Raw genomic sequence first — 16,397 nt, forward strand, 5'->3', positions numbered from 1 at the left:
TCAGATCCGTGATGTATTTTGTATGCAAAATACGAGTTTTTCAACACGAGAAGTTAAACTTCATATCTTTAAGCCAACATCTCATCTCATCTCATTATCTCTAGCCGCTTTATCCTTCTACAGGGTCGCAGGCAAGCTGGAGCCTATCCCAGCTGACTACAGGCGAAAGGCGGGGTACACCCTGGACAAGTCGCCAGGTCATCACAGGGCTGACACATAGACACAGACAACCATTCACACCTACGGTCAATTTAGAGTCACCAGTTAACCTAACCTGCATGTCTTTGGACTGTGGGGGAAACCGGAGCACCCGGAGGAAACCCACGCGGACACGGGGAGAACATGCAAACTCCACACAGAAAGGCCCTCGCCGGCCCCGGGGCTCGAACCCAGGACCTTCTTGCTGTGAGGCGACAGCGCTAACCACTACACCACCGTGCCGCCCTAAGCCAACATATGATTTTCTTTTTCTTTGTATTATGTAGATACATTCACAAACAAAAAGTATCCAAATTTAACAAAACAATTCATTGATTTCCTCATGAGTGACATATTGAGAAATATGTCACGGTTGCCATTGTCAATGTCCCGGATGTACCTTGAAAGGGTTCCCCCAGCTGGAACGGTCAACTTCTCGAGACCAATGCCCTCGTGCCACCTGCAGAATTCTGGGGCGAAAAAACAGACCAGAAAACCAGAGATTGGCTTCACCACTGTTTATTCACAGCCCTTTTCACCAAAGATAAAATATTTCACACAATCTTTTATAATATCCAAAAGCTGTTTATCTTCTATGTGTATGTGTTATGTCTGTATGTGTGTGATGAGAAGGGTGTGTGTGTTTAGAATGTGTGTGTGTGTTCAGGTGTGACCTCGGAGAGGGGTGGGTGTAGGATGTGTGTGTGTTATGTGTGTGCGTATGTGAGTGTGTGGATATCTTGTGCTAAGTCAGCAAATCACATCTCAATTCCAATGGAATTCCTTAATTCCATTAATATCTATGTGTGTAAGTGAAAATATATCCTGTATACATTTCAGATGTTCTAACAGATATCAACATTTACGCACAACCTTATGTTCTGATAGAATGTTCCAAAACACGTCTCGAGCAATGTGTCTAGCTTAGACAGAAGGTCACACAGTAACTTACAAGTTACACAGAATTCAATGCCTTCTAACTGAAATAATAAAATAGAACAGAACAGAACAGAACAATATTAAGAATAAGTATTAAGTATTAAGAATTACTGCCTTCTTGGTCAAGAATAAATACTTACAATTATTTATCCTTACAAAGGAATAAAACCTTACAATATGTGTGTGTGAATGAAACCTTCAATCATAAGCAAAATAATATTCATATCAGCGATTCAGCAATTTCAGCATTTATGCACGTCAAAGCGTGCAAGATATTTTCACAACAATTTTAAACAAGACACCATGTTTATGTCTAGCAAAGAGGAAGGTCAGGTTAGTCTAAAATAATAAAGGATCTTAAAAGCTCTAAAATATTAAATCATAAAGTCTAACAATCCTAAATCACGTGTAGCTATAAAACTAACTTAAATCATGGCTTTAAATCTAACATACCTCATATGAAAAATATGAGTAGTATATTTCCCAGTAAAACACTTGCATCCATGTAAAATTATATATCCATCCATCCATCCATCCATCCATCCATACATACATACATACATACATAAAGTGGATATAAAAAGTGTGCACACCCCGTTAAAATGATGGTTTTTTCTGATGTAAAAAAATGACACCACAATAAATAATTTCAAAACTTTCCCCACCTTTAATGTGACCTATAACCTGTACAATTCAGTTGAAAAACAAACAAATCTGTTTGGGGGAAAAACATTTAAAAAAAAACGTACAATAAGCTAGTTGCATAAGTGTGTACACCCTTAAACTAATACTTTGTTGAAGCACCTTTTGATTTAATTATAGCATTCAGTCTTTTTGGGTTCACACCTGCCATCAATTAAAATGATTCTGATTAACCCCAAATAAAGTTCAGACATTTACTCAGTTGCATCTTCCAGCAAAAGCCAGGGTTCACGGAGAGCTTACAAAGCATCACAGGGATCTCATTGTTGAACAGTATCAGTCAGGAGAAGGGTACAAAAAATTTCCATGGCATTAGATATACCACGGAGCACAGTGAAGACGGTCATCAAGAAGTGGAGAAAATATGGGACAACAGTGACATTACTGAGAACTGAACGTCCCTCCAAAATTGATGAAAAGACAAGACAAAAACTGGTCAGGGAGGCTGCCAAGAGGCCGACAGCAACACTGAAGGAGCTGCAGGAATTTCTGGCAAGTACTGTTTGTGTCCTACATGTGACAACAATCTCTCGTATTCTCCATATGTCTGGACTATGGGGCAGGGTCACAAGATGGAAGCCTTTTCTTACAAAGAAAAACATCCAGGCCCAGCTAAATTTTGCAAAAAAAAATACAACTCTCCCAAAAGCATGTGGGAAAATGTGTTATGGTCTGATGAAACCAAGGTTGAACTTTTTGACCACAATTCCAAAAGGTATGTTTGGCGCAAAAACAATACCGCGCATCATCAAAAGAACACCATACCCACGGTGAAACATGGTGGTGGCAGCATCATGTTTTGGGGTTGTCTTCAGTTGGAACAGGGGCTTTAGTCAGGGTGGAGAGAATTGTGAACAGTTCTAAATACCAGTCAATTTTGGCCCAAAACCTTCAGGTGTCTGCTAGAAAGCTGAAGATGAAGAGGAATTTCATCTTTCAGCACAACAATGACCCTAAGCATACATTGAAATCAACAAAAGAATGGCTTCACCAGACAAAAATTAAAGTTTTGGAATGGCCCAGCCAGAGCCCAGACCTAAATCCAATTGAAAATCTGTGGCAGATGTGGCAGGCTGATAGACTCCGACCCAAAAAGACTGAATTCTGTAATTAAATCAAAAGGTGCATCAACATAGTATTAGTTTAAGGGTGTCCACACTTATGCAACCAGATTATTGTACGTTTTTTATTACCTCGCCTGGGACGGAGTCCACCGGGGGTGAGGTATTGTTTTCAGTGAAGTTTGTTTGTTTGCTTGTTTGTTAATGATATTACGGGAAAACGGCTGGACCAATCTTCATGAAACTTTCAGGATAGATGGGCATTGGTCTCAAATAGAACCTCCAACACCCAGTCAAGGTCAAGTTCACCAAAAAGGTCAAAATCGTTTTTTTCACGACATCTTCCTTCATATTCATTCAGATGTGTTTTGATTGGTTGAGAGCAGTATGTTGTGTTCTGATTGGCTGAGAGCAGTATGGCGTGTTCTGATTGGCTGAGAATTGCGAATGAGAATCAGAATCAGAACCATGTTTATTGGCCAAGTATGTTCACACACAAGGTCAAAATCAAGGTCAAGGTCACCAAAAAGGTCAAAATCATTTTTTCGCGATATCTTCCTTTATATTCATCATAAGTGCTACCGGGCGAGGTTTGTTCCGCCTGGCAACACTTGTTTTTTAAATGTTTTTTTCACCAACAGATATGTTTGTTTTTCAATTGAATTGTACAGGTTATCCGTCACATTAAAGGTGGGAAACATTTTGAAATTATTTATCATGGGCTTGTTTTTTTTTTTACATCAGAAAAACCTATCATTTTAACAGGGTGTGTACACTTTTTAAATCATATATATATATATATATATATATATATATATATATATATATATATATATATATATATATATATATGAAAATGCATATGCAAGCTAATAAGGACAACACTCTAGTTTAATGTTATGAATATGTCTTCTGAAAGCAGGTGACACCCAAAAATAGATGTGTGGTCAGAGTATCTCAGTGCACAGTCAGTTTTGATGGCATACAGCTGAACCAAAGGCAGTACACAGCCTGTGATTTTACTGGAACTATATTTTTCAAGGTGAGATTAGCCATTTGTGCTCGCAAATGAATGGGCCTGAGATAGTTTAGGGGAATGCATATCATGTTGCTCCTTCAAATGGTATTTAAACTTTATTTTGGAGCTTAGAATGAGTCAATGTCTAGTACTTCACCAGGAACTACTGTATTTTCAAACAATGAGTTTATATGTTGTAGCTATGTCTCCTGTGAAAAGTTACTACTTTCATACATAGTAATAACGTGTTGTTCAATATAATGAATTCAATACAAAAACATCTCCGGTGACCGAATGTGAGCAGAAGATGACCTTTTGCAAAATTGTCACTGCAAAATTAAGCTTTTACATTTTTTAGATGCGTCCTAGAAAACTCCTGCATGCAGAATATTTTAAGCACCTTGATATCGTGCATGCTTCAAATCAGACTGCAATTCGTCAGTTGGGTTCATTTGAGATAGTTATTTTAAAACATTGATTTCAAGTCCTGCAAACATTTCTCTAATCATTTCAATGTATGTTTTCAGTCACAGGTTTACAGGCCCTAAAGGTTAAATATTGGTCTCATCTCACCACAAAACATGATTCCAATTGTAGATCCCACAAAGTTCAATAAATCATTACTGTGGTTTTTTATTGTACTGTTTGTATATTTTAATATCCATTTCCTTAATTGTGCGCCTTGGTTTTTTCCCCACGGTGGTCAATGGCAAAGACATTTCACGTTTGCCATACATCATTGAGAGACATCTCATCTCCTCTCATCTCATTATCTCTAGCCGCTTTATCCTGTTCTACAGGGTCGCAGGCAAGCTGGAGCCTATCCCAGCTGACTACAGGCAAATGGCGGGGTACACCCTGTACAAGTCGCCAGGTCATCACAGGATTGAGAGACATTATTATTATTATTATTATTAATTCATCCATTATCTATATTCCTGATCTGTCAGGGTCACGGGGGAAGCTGGAACCAATCCCAGCTGACTTTGGGCAAGAGGTGGGGTACACCCTGGGCAGGTTGCCAGTTTATCACACAGCTAACACAAAGATGCACAAACATTCACACTCAAATAAACATGTATGGGCAATTGACCTAAACTTCATGTCTTTGAACTGTGAGAGGAAACCAGAGCACCCGGAGGAAACCCATGCAGGCATGAGGAGAACATGCAAACTCCACACAAAAAGGTCCCAGTCGGCCATGAGGTTCGAATCCAGAACCTTCTTGCTTTTTTCTTTTTCTTTTTTTTAATGAGGGCAATAAAAGGTCATCATTATGTTACTGAGTGTATGTGTGTATGTCACTGTTTGTACTCTCATATATTCATATCAAGCCCTGTTTTTCTCCCTTTGAAAGTAATTGGTAATGGACAGTACAGAAGAAATAGATGAGGATGACCAGCTTCTTAATTATGCAATCCAGCTGAGTATTGAAGAGTCGTGGAGCAATGATTTTCCAGCAAGGTATGATGCAAAAAAGAAAGACAAAAAATCTTTATAATTCTTACTTTTCTTGACATTTATGTCACCACTGAGAGTCACATGTTTTATCCTAAAACTACAGTGTGGAAAATCAGAAGATTTTTGATGCTATCCAAAGGGGTAAGATTTGCAGTGAAGCTGTAAAAACCTTGTAAATTTAAGTCTAACGTTCAAGTGCATGCATGCAATGCATACAGTCTTTACCTGTGTCATCAACATAAAAATGTCACGTCCAGCCAAATGCAGCAACAGAGCCCCTTTTCTTCCCAGGGGACCTGCATACGCTGCAGGAGATGTCGGCCTACCCATCTGCATTTACTGAGGTGGATGCTAAAGGCTGGTACCCACTCCACAGGGCATCAGTACAACAGTCAGTACAAGTGCTGGAGAGAGTGATATATGGTGAGTGATGCCTCATCATTCATACCTCACCAGATACATACAGTCAGTGGTGTAGTCTATGTATGATGCAACCACAGAATAGCTAGAAAAAGAAGACAATAGTGATATCATAGCTCACTTTTATGGCAGCATCTTACAGGCTGACCCTTGAGGAGGAAACAGCAGATGGAGAGACCCCTTTGACTCTGGCTACTCAAGCAGGATTAGAAGAGATTGTTTGCACTTTGCTCGAGCATGGAGCTTCTCCTCATCAGACCAATGGCAGGAATGAGTCTCCTCTATTACTGGGTATTATTACTTCTTTACTAACAGACCGACGTGATCATTAAAAAAGAGAGGCTGACTCCATGAATCATTTCAGTAGCATAAAATTATATCTGTACTTTTCCTTTGCAGCTGTAAGAACAGATTCTTATGACATAGCTTTAGCACTTATAAAACAAGGTGCACTGGTGAACCAGATCTGTAGGAAGAAGTGGACAGCTATGCATGAGGCTGCTAAAGTGGGCTGCATTGATATCCTGAAGCTTTTACTGCAGCACGGAGGCCAGGTCTCAGAGACAGATCAACATGGGGTGACCCCAATGGGCATTGCTGCAGAATACGCCCAGGCAGAAGTTCTAGATATCCTTATTCACAATGGTATGTATCACATAACATAATAAAAAAAATGTTTCATTTGAGTAAATGAATATTCAATTGATGTTCAGGGGAACTGGTGTTAACATTCTTGTAATTGAACATTTTCAGTGTAGGAGAATCACAGAGATTTGCAGATGGTCTCTGATTACAAACTGAGTCCATTAGACTTATAGCTCTTTCACTATGGCATGTACGTAGCTATCCAACAAGTTGATCAATACCTGAAATTTCATCTCATCTCATTATCTCTAACCGCTTTATCCTGTTCTACAGGGTCGCAGGCAAGCTGGAGCCTATCCCAGCTGACTACGGGCGAAAGGCGGGGTACACCCTGGACAAGTCGCCAGGTCATCACAGGGCTGACACATAGACACAGACAACCATTCACACTCACACCTACAGTCAATTTAGAGTCACCAGTTAACCTAACCTGCATGTCTTTGGACTGTGGGGGAAACCGGAGCACCCGGAGGAAACCCACGTGGACAACATGCAAACTCCGCACAGAAAGGCCCTCGCCGGCCACGGGGCTCGAACCCGGACCTTCTTGCTGTGAGGCGACAGCGCTAACCACTACACCACCGTGCCGCCCCACCTGAAATTTACTATAAGTAAATCACACATATCTAGCAATGTCTTAGACATACTGTCAGTGTTTATGCAGACTGATTGTTTTTACTGCATTTGTTAAACTGCCTCCTTGCCCAACATGATCTTTGTAGGAAGACAGCCTTGTAGGAAGATACAAGATTAAAAAGTTACTAACATAATTTTAATGTATTTTAGTGAAATGTATTTATGGTTATTTTAAGCACATGTATTAACATCTTGGCTGTACCACGAGTTGGCCTGGTGGTTAGCATGTCTGCTTGTTGACCGGGAGATTGCGAGTTCTACTCGTGGTTGGGTCATACCAAAGACCATTATAAAAATGGTAACTTCTGGCAAGGCATGCTGCAATACAGATGTGAGTAGGGAAGTTAAACTCTCATGGTTACCAGAGGACTAGCCCCCCACTGTAACCCCAGCTGTACTGGTGAGAGGACTAGGGCCTTTGACTTGATTAAAACCTTATATGCAGAAAACCAAACCAAATTCCAATTGTAAGGCTTGGAAGATCTATTACAAAACTGTAACTTCTAAACTGTGTACTTGTAATCCATGTGACTTTTTCTTCCACATCAATAGGTGGTGATGTAAATGCTCAGGCACCAAATGGAGACAGTGTTCTATATGATGCTGCTGGTTCTGGTAATCCTGACTGTATCGACCTTCTCCTCCAAAATGGGGCCAATCCCAACATCGCCAACCTCTCTGCACAGCTCCCTATTCATCGAGCTGCTTTCGAAGGGCACTACCTGTGAGTACTTAAAGGCATGGTAGGCGAGTTTTTCAGAAACCTTTTTTATATTTCTTGAAATTATATTTACATCTCAACAGCAATGAACAAATCTGACAATAAAAAAAATCCATCATCTGTGGCAGTTGCAGGGCAGTAAAAAGCACGTCCAATTATTTCATTCGGTCCAAATGAAATTATTTGATAGCCTACGTGCCTGTCTAAATACCTATCTGCACACACACTGCCCATGCACTCATTGTGTGTGACTGAGGTCTTCCACAAGGCTAAGCAGGAATGTTACAGACATTTTGCTAAAGCTAGTGATCTAATTGCACAAGAATGGCAAGAAAGGGCAGATAAATTTTCTAGTTACACCTAATGTTGTACCTATAATAGCTTGCACTGCTATACAAAGCAAGATAAGTAAGACTAAAATAGAAAAGGCTGCAAAATAAAAGAGGTTGGATAAGTCCTGCCTTCATGCCCTATTATGGAATTATGGTAAATATGTTGCTGACTGGGGGCTGCACGACGGTGTAGTGGTTAGCACTGTCACCTCACAGCAAGAAGGTCCGGGTTCGAGCCCTGTGGCCGATGAGGGCCTTTCTGTGTGGAGTTTGCATGTTCTCCCCGTGTCCACGTGGGTTTCCTCCGGGTGCTCCGGTTTCCCCCACAGTCCAAAGACATGCAGGTTAGGTTAACTGGTGACTCTAAATTGACCGTAGGTGTGAATGTGAGTATGAATGGTTGTGTGTGTCTATGTGTCAGCCCTGTGATGACCTGGCGACTTGTCCAGGGTGTACCCCGCCTTTCGCCCGTAGTCAGCTGGGATAGGCTCCAGCTTGCCTGCGACCCTGTAGAACAGGATAAAGCGGCCAGAGATAATGAGATGAGATGTTAGTGTACATAATATAATCTGTGTACACTTTTCTTGATATAGAAGAATGCTATTTAGCATATGGTGGCATGGTGGTGTAGTGGTTAGCACTGTCACCTCACAGTAAGAAGGTCCTGGGTTTGGGGGTGTCGTGGCTCAGGTGGATAAGGTGCCATACCATAAATCTGACCCAAGGTCATTTCCCAATCCCTCCCCGTCTCTCTCTCCCGCTCATTTCCTGTCTCTACACTGTCCTATCCAATAAAGGTGAAAAAAGCCCCCAAAAATATCTTTAAAAAAAGAAGATTCTGGGTTCGAGCCCAGCGGCTGATGAGGGCCTTTCTGTGTGGAGTTTGCATGTTCTCTCCGTGTCTGTGTGGGTTTCCTCTGGGAGCTCTGTTTTCCCCCACAGTCCAAAGACATCCAGGTTAGGCTAACTGGTGGCTCTAAATTGACCATAGATGTGAGTGTGAATGGTTATTTGTCTCTATGTGTCAGCCCTGTGATGACCTGGCAACTTATCCAGGGTGTACCCCGCCTCTCGCCCATAGTCAGCTGGGATAGGCTCCAGCTTGCCCGTGACCTTGTACAGGATAAGTGGTTACAGATAATGGATGGATGGATATTTAGCATGTGCGTCACTGAATCAAAATAGGATTTCCCAAGAAACAAGTGAGAAGGAATCTTGTGTCTGCTATTTTTCATACTTTCTGAATAGCATATGAAGGCAGCAAAAGGAAGAGATCAAACCTCAAAGAGGTGAACATTAGTATAGCTTTTCAATGATGGTAACAAATGAGGGAGTTATCTGGTTTATTTTGTTTTGGGGGAATTTTGTTAGTTGGGTATGACAGCAATGTGTTGCACTCCTCTTCCCCAGTGCTCTCTCATGGACTTGTCCTTCAGCAATAATCAACCAGTGCACGTTCATGTACTTTGGAGGAGTGGCTTTAGAGGGAGGGATGAAGAGAAGGGGTGGGATTTTTTAGTTGGATACTTTCCAAATCTAGCTTACTCTTGCTGGTTTCTGCAAAATCACCTACTATGCCTTTAAGATGGACAGAGGCAAGTTAATTACATTACCTGTTCATTGATGAACCAAAATGTAATTAATCATTCTGGTAAAATGCATCAGAGTATAGGTTTCTCCATTCATAATTTTGCAATCAAATGCAAATCATTTTCTTTAGCGTGTTGAGGAAATTGATCCCTATTACTACAAGAAGAGCTCTGCGGCTTACGGGCCAGAGTCCACTTCACTCAGCAGCAGATGGTGGCCATGCACAGTGCCTCGAACTTCTACTGGAGAAAGGCTTTGATGTTAATTCCCTTCTAGACCAGCACGTATCTGAAAATTATGGTGATATGAGGAAGAGTGCCCTGTACTTTTGTGTATCCAATGGAGATGTCACTTGTACTCAGTTGTTGCTCAGAGCTGGTGCTAAACCTGACCTGGATCCTTTGAGCTGTCTCCTGGTGGCAGTGAGGGCTTGCAGATATGAGATAGTCAAGCTACTTCTGGCCAGTGGAGCTAACGTGAACTGCTACTTCACAGTGGTCAATGACACTCTGTTCCCCACTGCATTACAGTATTGCCTCAGGGATGAGATGATGATGCGGATGCTACTTAGCAGTGGCTATGATGCAGACAAATGCTTCATCTGTTGTCATGACTGCACTGACTGGAGTCATCAATCAGATCATTCACATGAAAAGATCCCTGTGAGTTTGCCATAGATTTGTTAGTAAAGATTAGTTGTGATATTCATTTGAGGTCAGAAGTTAACATACATGGACATGATTGTCATCATGGATATGAATGTCATGGTAGTATTGGGCTTTCAGTAATTTCTTTGAACTGTTCCTTTTCTAGGGCAGAATTATTGTACAAAGCTCCAAAATGTCTCAACTTGCCAAAGCCAAGGCCTCTTAACTGCCTGGTTAGTGGTGATGATTGACTACAGCTGGTAGCTTCTCTGTGCCAATATAAAAATGGTTTGTTTGACAACATTCATTGGACTGAACAACACATAGTATAATGGGAACCTTCCAAGTTCTAAGAACAGATTTAAGAAAGGGGATCGTAGATTTACACAACCCAGGAATGAATCTGGGTGGCATGGTGGTGTAGTGGTTAGTTCTGGGTTTGAGCCCAGCAGCCGACAGGGGCCTTTCTGTGTGGAGTTTGCATGTTCTCCCTGTGTCTGTGTGGGTTTCCTCCGGTTTCCCCCACAGTCCAAAAACATGCAGGTTAGGCTAATTGGTGGCTCTAAATTGACCGTAGGTGTCAATGTGAGTGTGAATGGTTGTTTGTCTCTATGTGTCAGCCCTGTGATGACCTGGCGACTTGTCCAGGGTGTACCCCGCCTCTCGCCCATAGTCAGCTGGGATAGGCTCCAGCTTGCCCCGACCCTGCACAGGATAAGTGGTTATGGATAATGGATGGATGGAGGAATGAATCTTGGAGCCATTTCTAAACAACTGCAGATTCCAAGACCATCAGTTCAAACATTTGTATATAAGTGCAAGTTATTGGGAGGTGAAGCCACTTTGCCAAGTGACTTTGCTGGAAGAAAACCCAAACTGTCACTCTCAGCTGAGTGGAAATTAGTTCAGATGTTCAGGAACAACACAGGAACCACCAAGGCACAGGCCTGCTATGAACTGAAAGCTGCTGGAACACCAGTATCAGTGTCTACACTCAAGCAAGTTTTACATTGCCATGAACTAAGAGGCTGCTATCCAAGAAAAGGTGCTTTCACATCTGAGGAAGTTCCTCCTTTTTTTGTGTATCCTTGACTACAGATCATAGTTCTTTAAGGTACAGAGGAACACTGTACCAACTGTTAAGAATGGTGGTGGGAGCATCATGCTCTGGGGTTGTTTTGCTGCCAGTGGATCTTGTGCATGACACAAATTTGATGGAATAATGAAGAAAAAGGACTACCTTAGAATTCTTCACCATAACGTCAAGCCATCAGAAACTTGTACAATCGTTCTTCCCCAGAAAAAGAACAGATCAAATAAATTATTGAAACAGCAGTATTGCCATGACATTCGTGTCCACAATTACATTCATGTCTGTGTACAGTGGTGCTTGAAAGTTTGTGACCCTTTAGAATTTTCTATATTTCTGCATAAATATGACCAAAAACATCATCAGATTTTCACACAAGTCCTAAAAGTAGATGAAGAGAACCCAGTTAAACAAATGAGACAAAAATATTAGATTTGGTCATTTATTTATTGAGGAAAATGATCCAATATTACATATCTGTGAGTGGCAAAAGTATGTGAACCTTTGCTTTCAGTATCTGGTGTGACCCCCTTGTGCAGCAATAACTGCAATGAAACGTTTCCGGTAACTGTTGATCAGTCCTGCACACCGGCTTGGAGGAATTTTAGCCCATTCCTCTGTACAGAACAGCTTCAACTCTGGGATGTTGGTGGGTTTCCTCACATGAACTGCTCGTTTCAGGTCCTTCCACAACATTTCGATTGGATTAAAGTCAGGACTTTGACTTGGCCATTCCAAAACATTAACTTTATTCTTCTTTAACCATTCTTTGGTAGAATGACTTGTGTGCTTAGGGTCATTGTTTTGCTGCATGACCCACCTTCTCTTGAGATTCAGTTCATGGACAGATGTCCTGACATTTTCCTTTTGAATTCACTGGTATAATTCAGAATTCATTGTTCCATCAGCGATGGCAAGCCGTCCTGGCCCAGATGCAACAAAACAGGCCCAAACCATGATACTACTACCACCATGTTTCACAGATGGGATAAGGTTCTTATGCTGGAATGTAGTGTTTTCCTTTCTCCAAACATAACACTTCTCATTTAAACCAAAAAGTTCTATTTTGGTCTCATCTGTCCACAAAACATTTTTCCAATAGCCTTCTGACTTGTCCACGTGTTCTTTAGCAAACTGCAGATGAGCAGCAATGTTCTTTTTGGAGAGCAGTGGCTTTCTCCGTGCAACCCTGCCATGCACACCATTGTTGTTCAGTGTTCTCCTGATGGTGGACGCATGAACATTAACATTAGCCAATGTGAGAGTTGCTTAGAAGTTACCCTGGGGTCCTTTGCGACCTCGCCGACTATTACATGCCTTGCTCTTGGAGTGATCTTTGTTGGTCAACCACTCCTGGGGAGGGTAACAATGGTCTTGAATTTCCTCCATTTGTACACAATCTGTCTTGACTATGGATTGGTGGAGTTCAAACTCTTTAGAGATGGTTTTGTAACCTTTTCCAGCCTGATGAGCATCAACAATGCTTTTTCTGAGGTTCTCAGAAATCTCCTTTATTCGTGCCATGATACACTTCCACAAACATGTGTTGTGAAGATCAGACTTTGATAGATCCCTGTTCTTCAAATTAAAACAGAGTGCCCACTCACACCTGATTGTCATCCCATTGATTGAAAACACCTGACACTAATTTCACCTTCAAATTAACTGCTAATCCTAGAGGTTCACATACTTTTGCCACTCACAGATATGTAACATTGGATCATTTTCCTCAATAAATAAATGACCAAGTATAATATTTTGTCTCATTTGTTTAACTGGGTTCTCTTTATCTACTTTTAAGACTTGGGTGAAAATCTGATGATTTTTTAGGTCATATTTATGCAGAAATATAGAAAATTCTAAAGGGTTCACAAACTTTCAAGCACCACTGTATGTAAACTTCTGATTGTAACTGAGACTAGATAGTACACTATTAGGGAAAACATTTCTTTGGGTTCTCCAGTTTTTCCCCAATAAGGAAATTTTTAAAGATTCCACATAGAATTACCATAACAGATGTTTTCTCTCCCCCCCCCGGAGTGCATTAAGCATGTTTGTTTGCAATATTGTCTTTTGTGCAGTTTTGTGACTTCGTCAGTGTCTCGTGGCTGGTGCAGTATGCAGGAAGAGCTGTGCAGGTTCTTCTGGACTATGTCGGCTATGTCGTAATCTGTTCAAAACTGAAAATGGTTCTAGAGAAGCATAAAGAATGGCCAGAAATTCGTGATATTTTAGGTAGGCGAATAACCAAAATAATGGCAACAACTATATGCATGTAAATGCGAGTAAAACATGAAAATGATGCATTATCAAGAAGCCTGATGTATTGGAGTTCATGATGGTTCTGTTTATGAACTTTTCCAGGAAACCCACGGTCACTAAAGCACATGTGCAGACTGTTGATCAGGAAAAAGATGACTCCAAGGAAACTGGGAGACCCAGGCATTATCAAGTCTGCTCCATTCCCACCTTTACTTAAGAAGTACTTGATGTATAAGGAGTATGACCTGTATGGCAGCTTATGTGCAGATGAATGATCATGTTCTCTCAAGGAGCAAAAATGAAACAAAAACAGCAACTAGTACACATAAAGTTGACATAAGGCAGCAAGCTAACCTTCCAAGTATACTATACCGACCTGTTAAAAAAGAGATATATTCTTCTAATAAGTGATAGACAAAATTCTAAACTGTTCCTTCATGGAAGTCATTTTGCAACCACTGGAGTTTCTTTGGGTACAGTATGAGATCAAAGACCATAAAGAGAAATATCGCTTCACAAATAGTCCTCAATTAGAAATTGTATCATGGGTAACTCCACCCACTGCATCATTTTGAAACATGCTAAAAAGTGCACAATGGGTTAAGAAGGGGGGCAGGTAAGGGCTGAGGGGGGTGAAGGCGTAATCTCCTGTGAATGATGAGTCTCGATCAGCATATATTTGAAAATGAGCGCAGTTTTACAGACACCCCTCAACAAGCCCATCCACCTCTGATTATAGGTGTCAACATGCATTTTTCAAAAATAAAAATGTCATGATGTAGAGAAGTACCAAACAGTTGACTCTATGTCAGCATCAGCTTTGCAAGGTTCAGGATGATTTGAACCAGATGACTTTTTGAGCCATTTTCAAATAATAAAAATGCAGATTTTTATTAAAATAATATTTTTGTCAAAACTAACACCAGCACTGATGTGTTTCATCATAGTCCAGTCATATCATTGAGTTTATCGCTCAAAACACATTTAAGTGTGCAGTACCTCTTTAACAGAGTATCCTTTAAAAAACAAACAACAGATTTCTGGTGCTATGATGAATGACCACTTTGTTTCATGTTCATTTCAAAGTAATTTTTTTGTTCTGACATGTACTGTAAATAAACTTTTCACATACCAAGACCCTATTTTTTTTGTGATGGTTTCAAGTGAACAATAAGGATGTTTATTTTATACAGTTGCATGAGTGCAAATGGCATTTGACAGTCAAGTCCTACTCAGTTCCATCTGCAGGAAATCACATATTTTACAAAAAATTATACAAGTAATATTAAAAAAAAACATGAACGATCGAGAATGATGAATGCGTAATGAGGCTTTGCCTGGATATTTCAGTACTGACTCAGTGTGACCCATTTTGAAGCCCTCAGTCTGCCATGATAATGAGATTTTCTCCCATTTTCCTTATTACCATTGTTAAGATGAAAGGTGTACTTTCTGATGTCTGACACCAAGAACCGTGACAGTCTGAGAAAATAAACCTGAATTGTCTCATATCTTACAAGATAGGAGTCATTATTCACCAATATGGGAAAAAATATTTGGCCCAGAGATTGAGAATATCATCTTTGTGAAATTCATTATAACCATTCAAGATAGCCATAGTCAGTCAATAAAGTACATTCATATCAGAGATTCATTCATTCATTCATTCATTCATTCATTCATTCTACCGCTTATCCACTGCAGGTTGAGGGTAAGCTGGAGCCAATTTTATCTTACATTGGGTACACCAGGTACACCAATCTATCTTAGAGATAACACAGAAACAGACAGCCATTCACACCTATGGGCAATTTAGTCAGTTGACCTAATCTGCACGCCTTTGGACTGTGGGAGGAAACTGGAGAATCTGGAGGAAATTCACGCAGGCATGAGGAGATCATGCAAATTCCACACAAAGACCCTGGTCGACCAACAGTTTTGAACATGGAACCTGCTTGTTGTGACGTGACAGCGCCACCCACTATGCCATCCACCACAGAATCATAACAATCAGAATCCATGTATGGAGTCTCATCTGAAAGTGGCAAGGCCACTTTTGTTTTTGTTACACCCTGAACACATTTGGGTTTGAGATCAAAAGATGATTATAAGAGGACATAACAGCTTTCATTTGCTGATATTTACATCTAGATGTGTTAAACAACCTAGAACATGGTACCTTTGGTGGCAGACGAGCCAAGTTTTAGGTGAGCAAAAGCACTGGAAAGGATAGTCTTAAAGTAAATAACACATAATAGATGACTTGCAACCACGTGATCAAAATGTGCTACACCATGAGCGTCCGCCATGATGGTGGATATACAAAGCAACTAGGATGGCAGCCGCTGAAGGCATGTCTGTAAACAATGCTGAATTTTCTCAGTATTACCACGATTTGAACGGTCGAGCAAAGATTCGATACAAAGAGAAGATAGTTGTGTGCGGTTTTGACCCATATTATTTAAAAAAGTCACACTTTTCTGAAGATAAGACACTTCTACCAACCATCAAGTATGAATACAGGTCATTTCGTCCAATAACCATTTAATCCAAAGCCTTTTTCATGCACCATCAGTTATTTTATATTTCAGTATTTGTTTGTTTGAAAAAAGAAATTGTCAGTGGAATTTGACCAAAGCATAACGCATTTTTGTAAAGCAAACGAGTGCCATAGT

General features: G+C 40.6%; 1 protein-coding gene across 1 annotated transcript; it reads left to right on the forward strand.

Annotated features, from left to right (window-relative positions):
- Positions 1-5,284: 5,284 nt before the first annotated feature.
- asb15a (ankyrin repeat and SOCS box containing 15a) lies at positions 5,285-13,997 on the forward strand. Its single transcript, XM_060909195.1, has 9 exons — positions 5,285-5,382; positions 5,483-5,520; positions 5,647-5,802; positions 5,932-6,090; positions 6,199-6,444; positions 7,633-7,804; positions 9,854-10,385; positions 13,542-13,695; positions 13,825-13,997. The coding sequence occupies exons 1-9, from the start codon at positions 5,285-5,287 to the stop codon at positions 13,995-13,997; spliced, it is 1,728 nt and encodes a 575-aa protein (XP_060765178.1).
- Positions 13,998-16,397: the final 2,400 nt, after the last annotated feature.

Source organism: Neoarius graeffei, chromosome 2 (assembly GCF_027579695.1).
Source record: "Neoarius graeffei isolate fNeoGra1 chromosome 2, fNeoGra1.pri, whole genome shotgun sequence".
Taxonomy (NCBI): domain Eukaryota; kingdom Metazoa; phylum Chordata; class Actinopteri; order Siluriformes; family Ariidae; genus Neoarius; species Neoarius graeffei.

What these genes read in the sequence shown, in the direction of transcription:
- asb15a (XM_060909195.1), top strand. Translation starts at nt 5,285, where the DNA reads ATGGACAGTACAGAAGAAATAGATGAGGATGACCAGCTTCTTAATTAT. An exon ending in TTTTGATGCTATCCAAAGGG is followed by an intron (nt 5,521 to 5,646) that starts GTAAGATTTGCA and finishes AGCCAAATGCAG; the next exon opens with CAACAGAGCCCCTTTTCTTC. An exon ending in GCTGGAGAGAGTGATATATG is followed by an intron (nt 5,803 to 5,931) that starts GTGAGTGATGCC and finishes CTTTTATGGCAG; the next exon opens with CATCTTACAGGCTGACCCTT.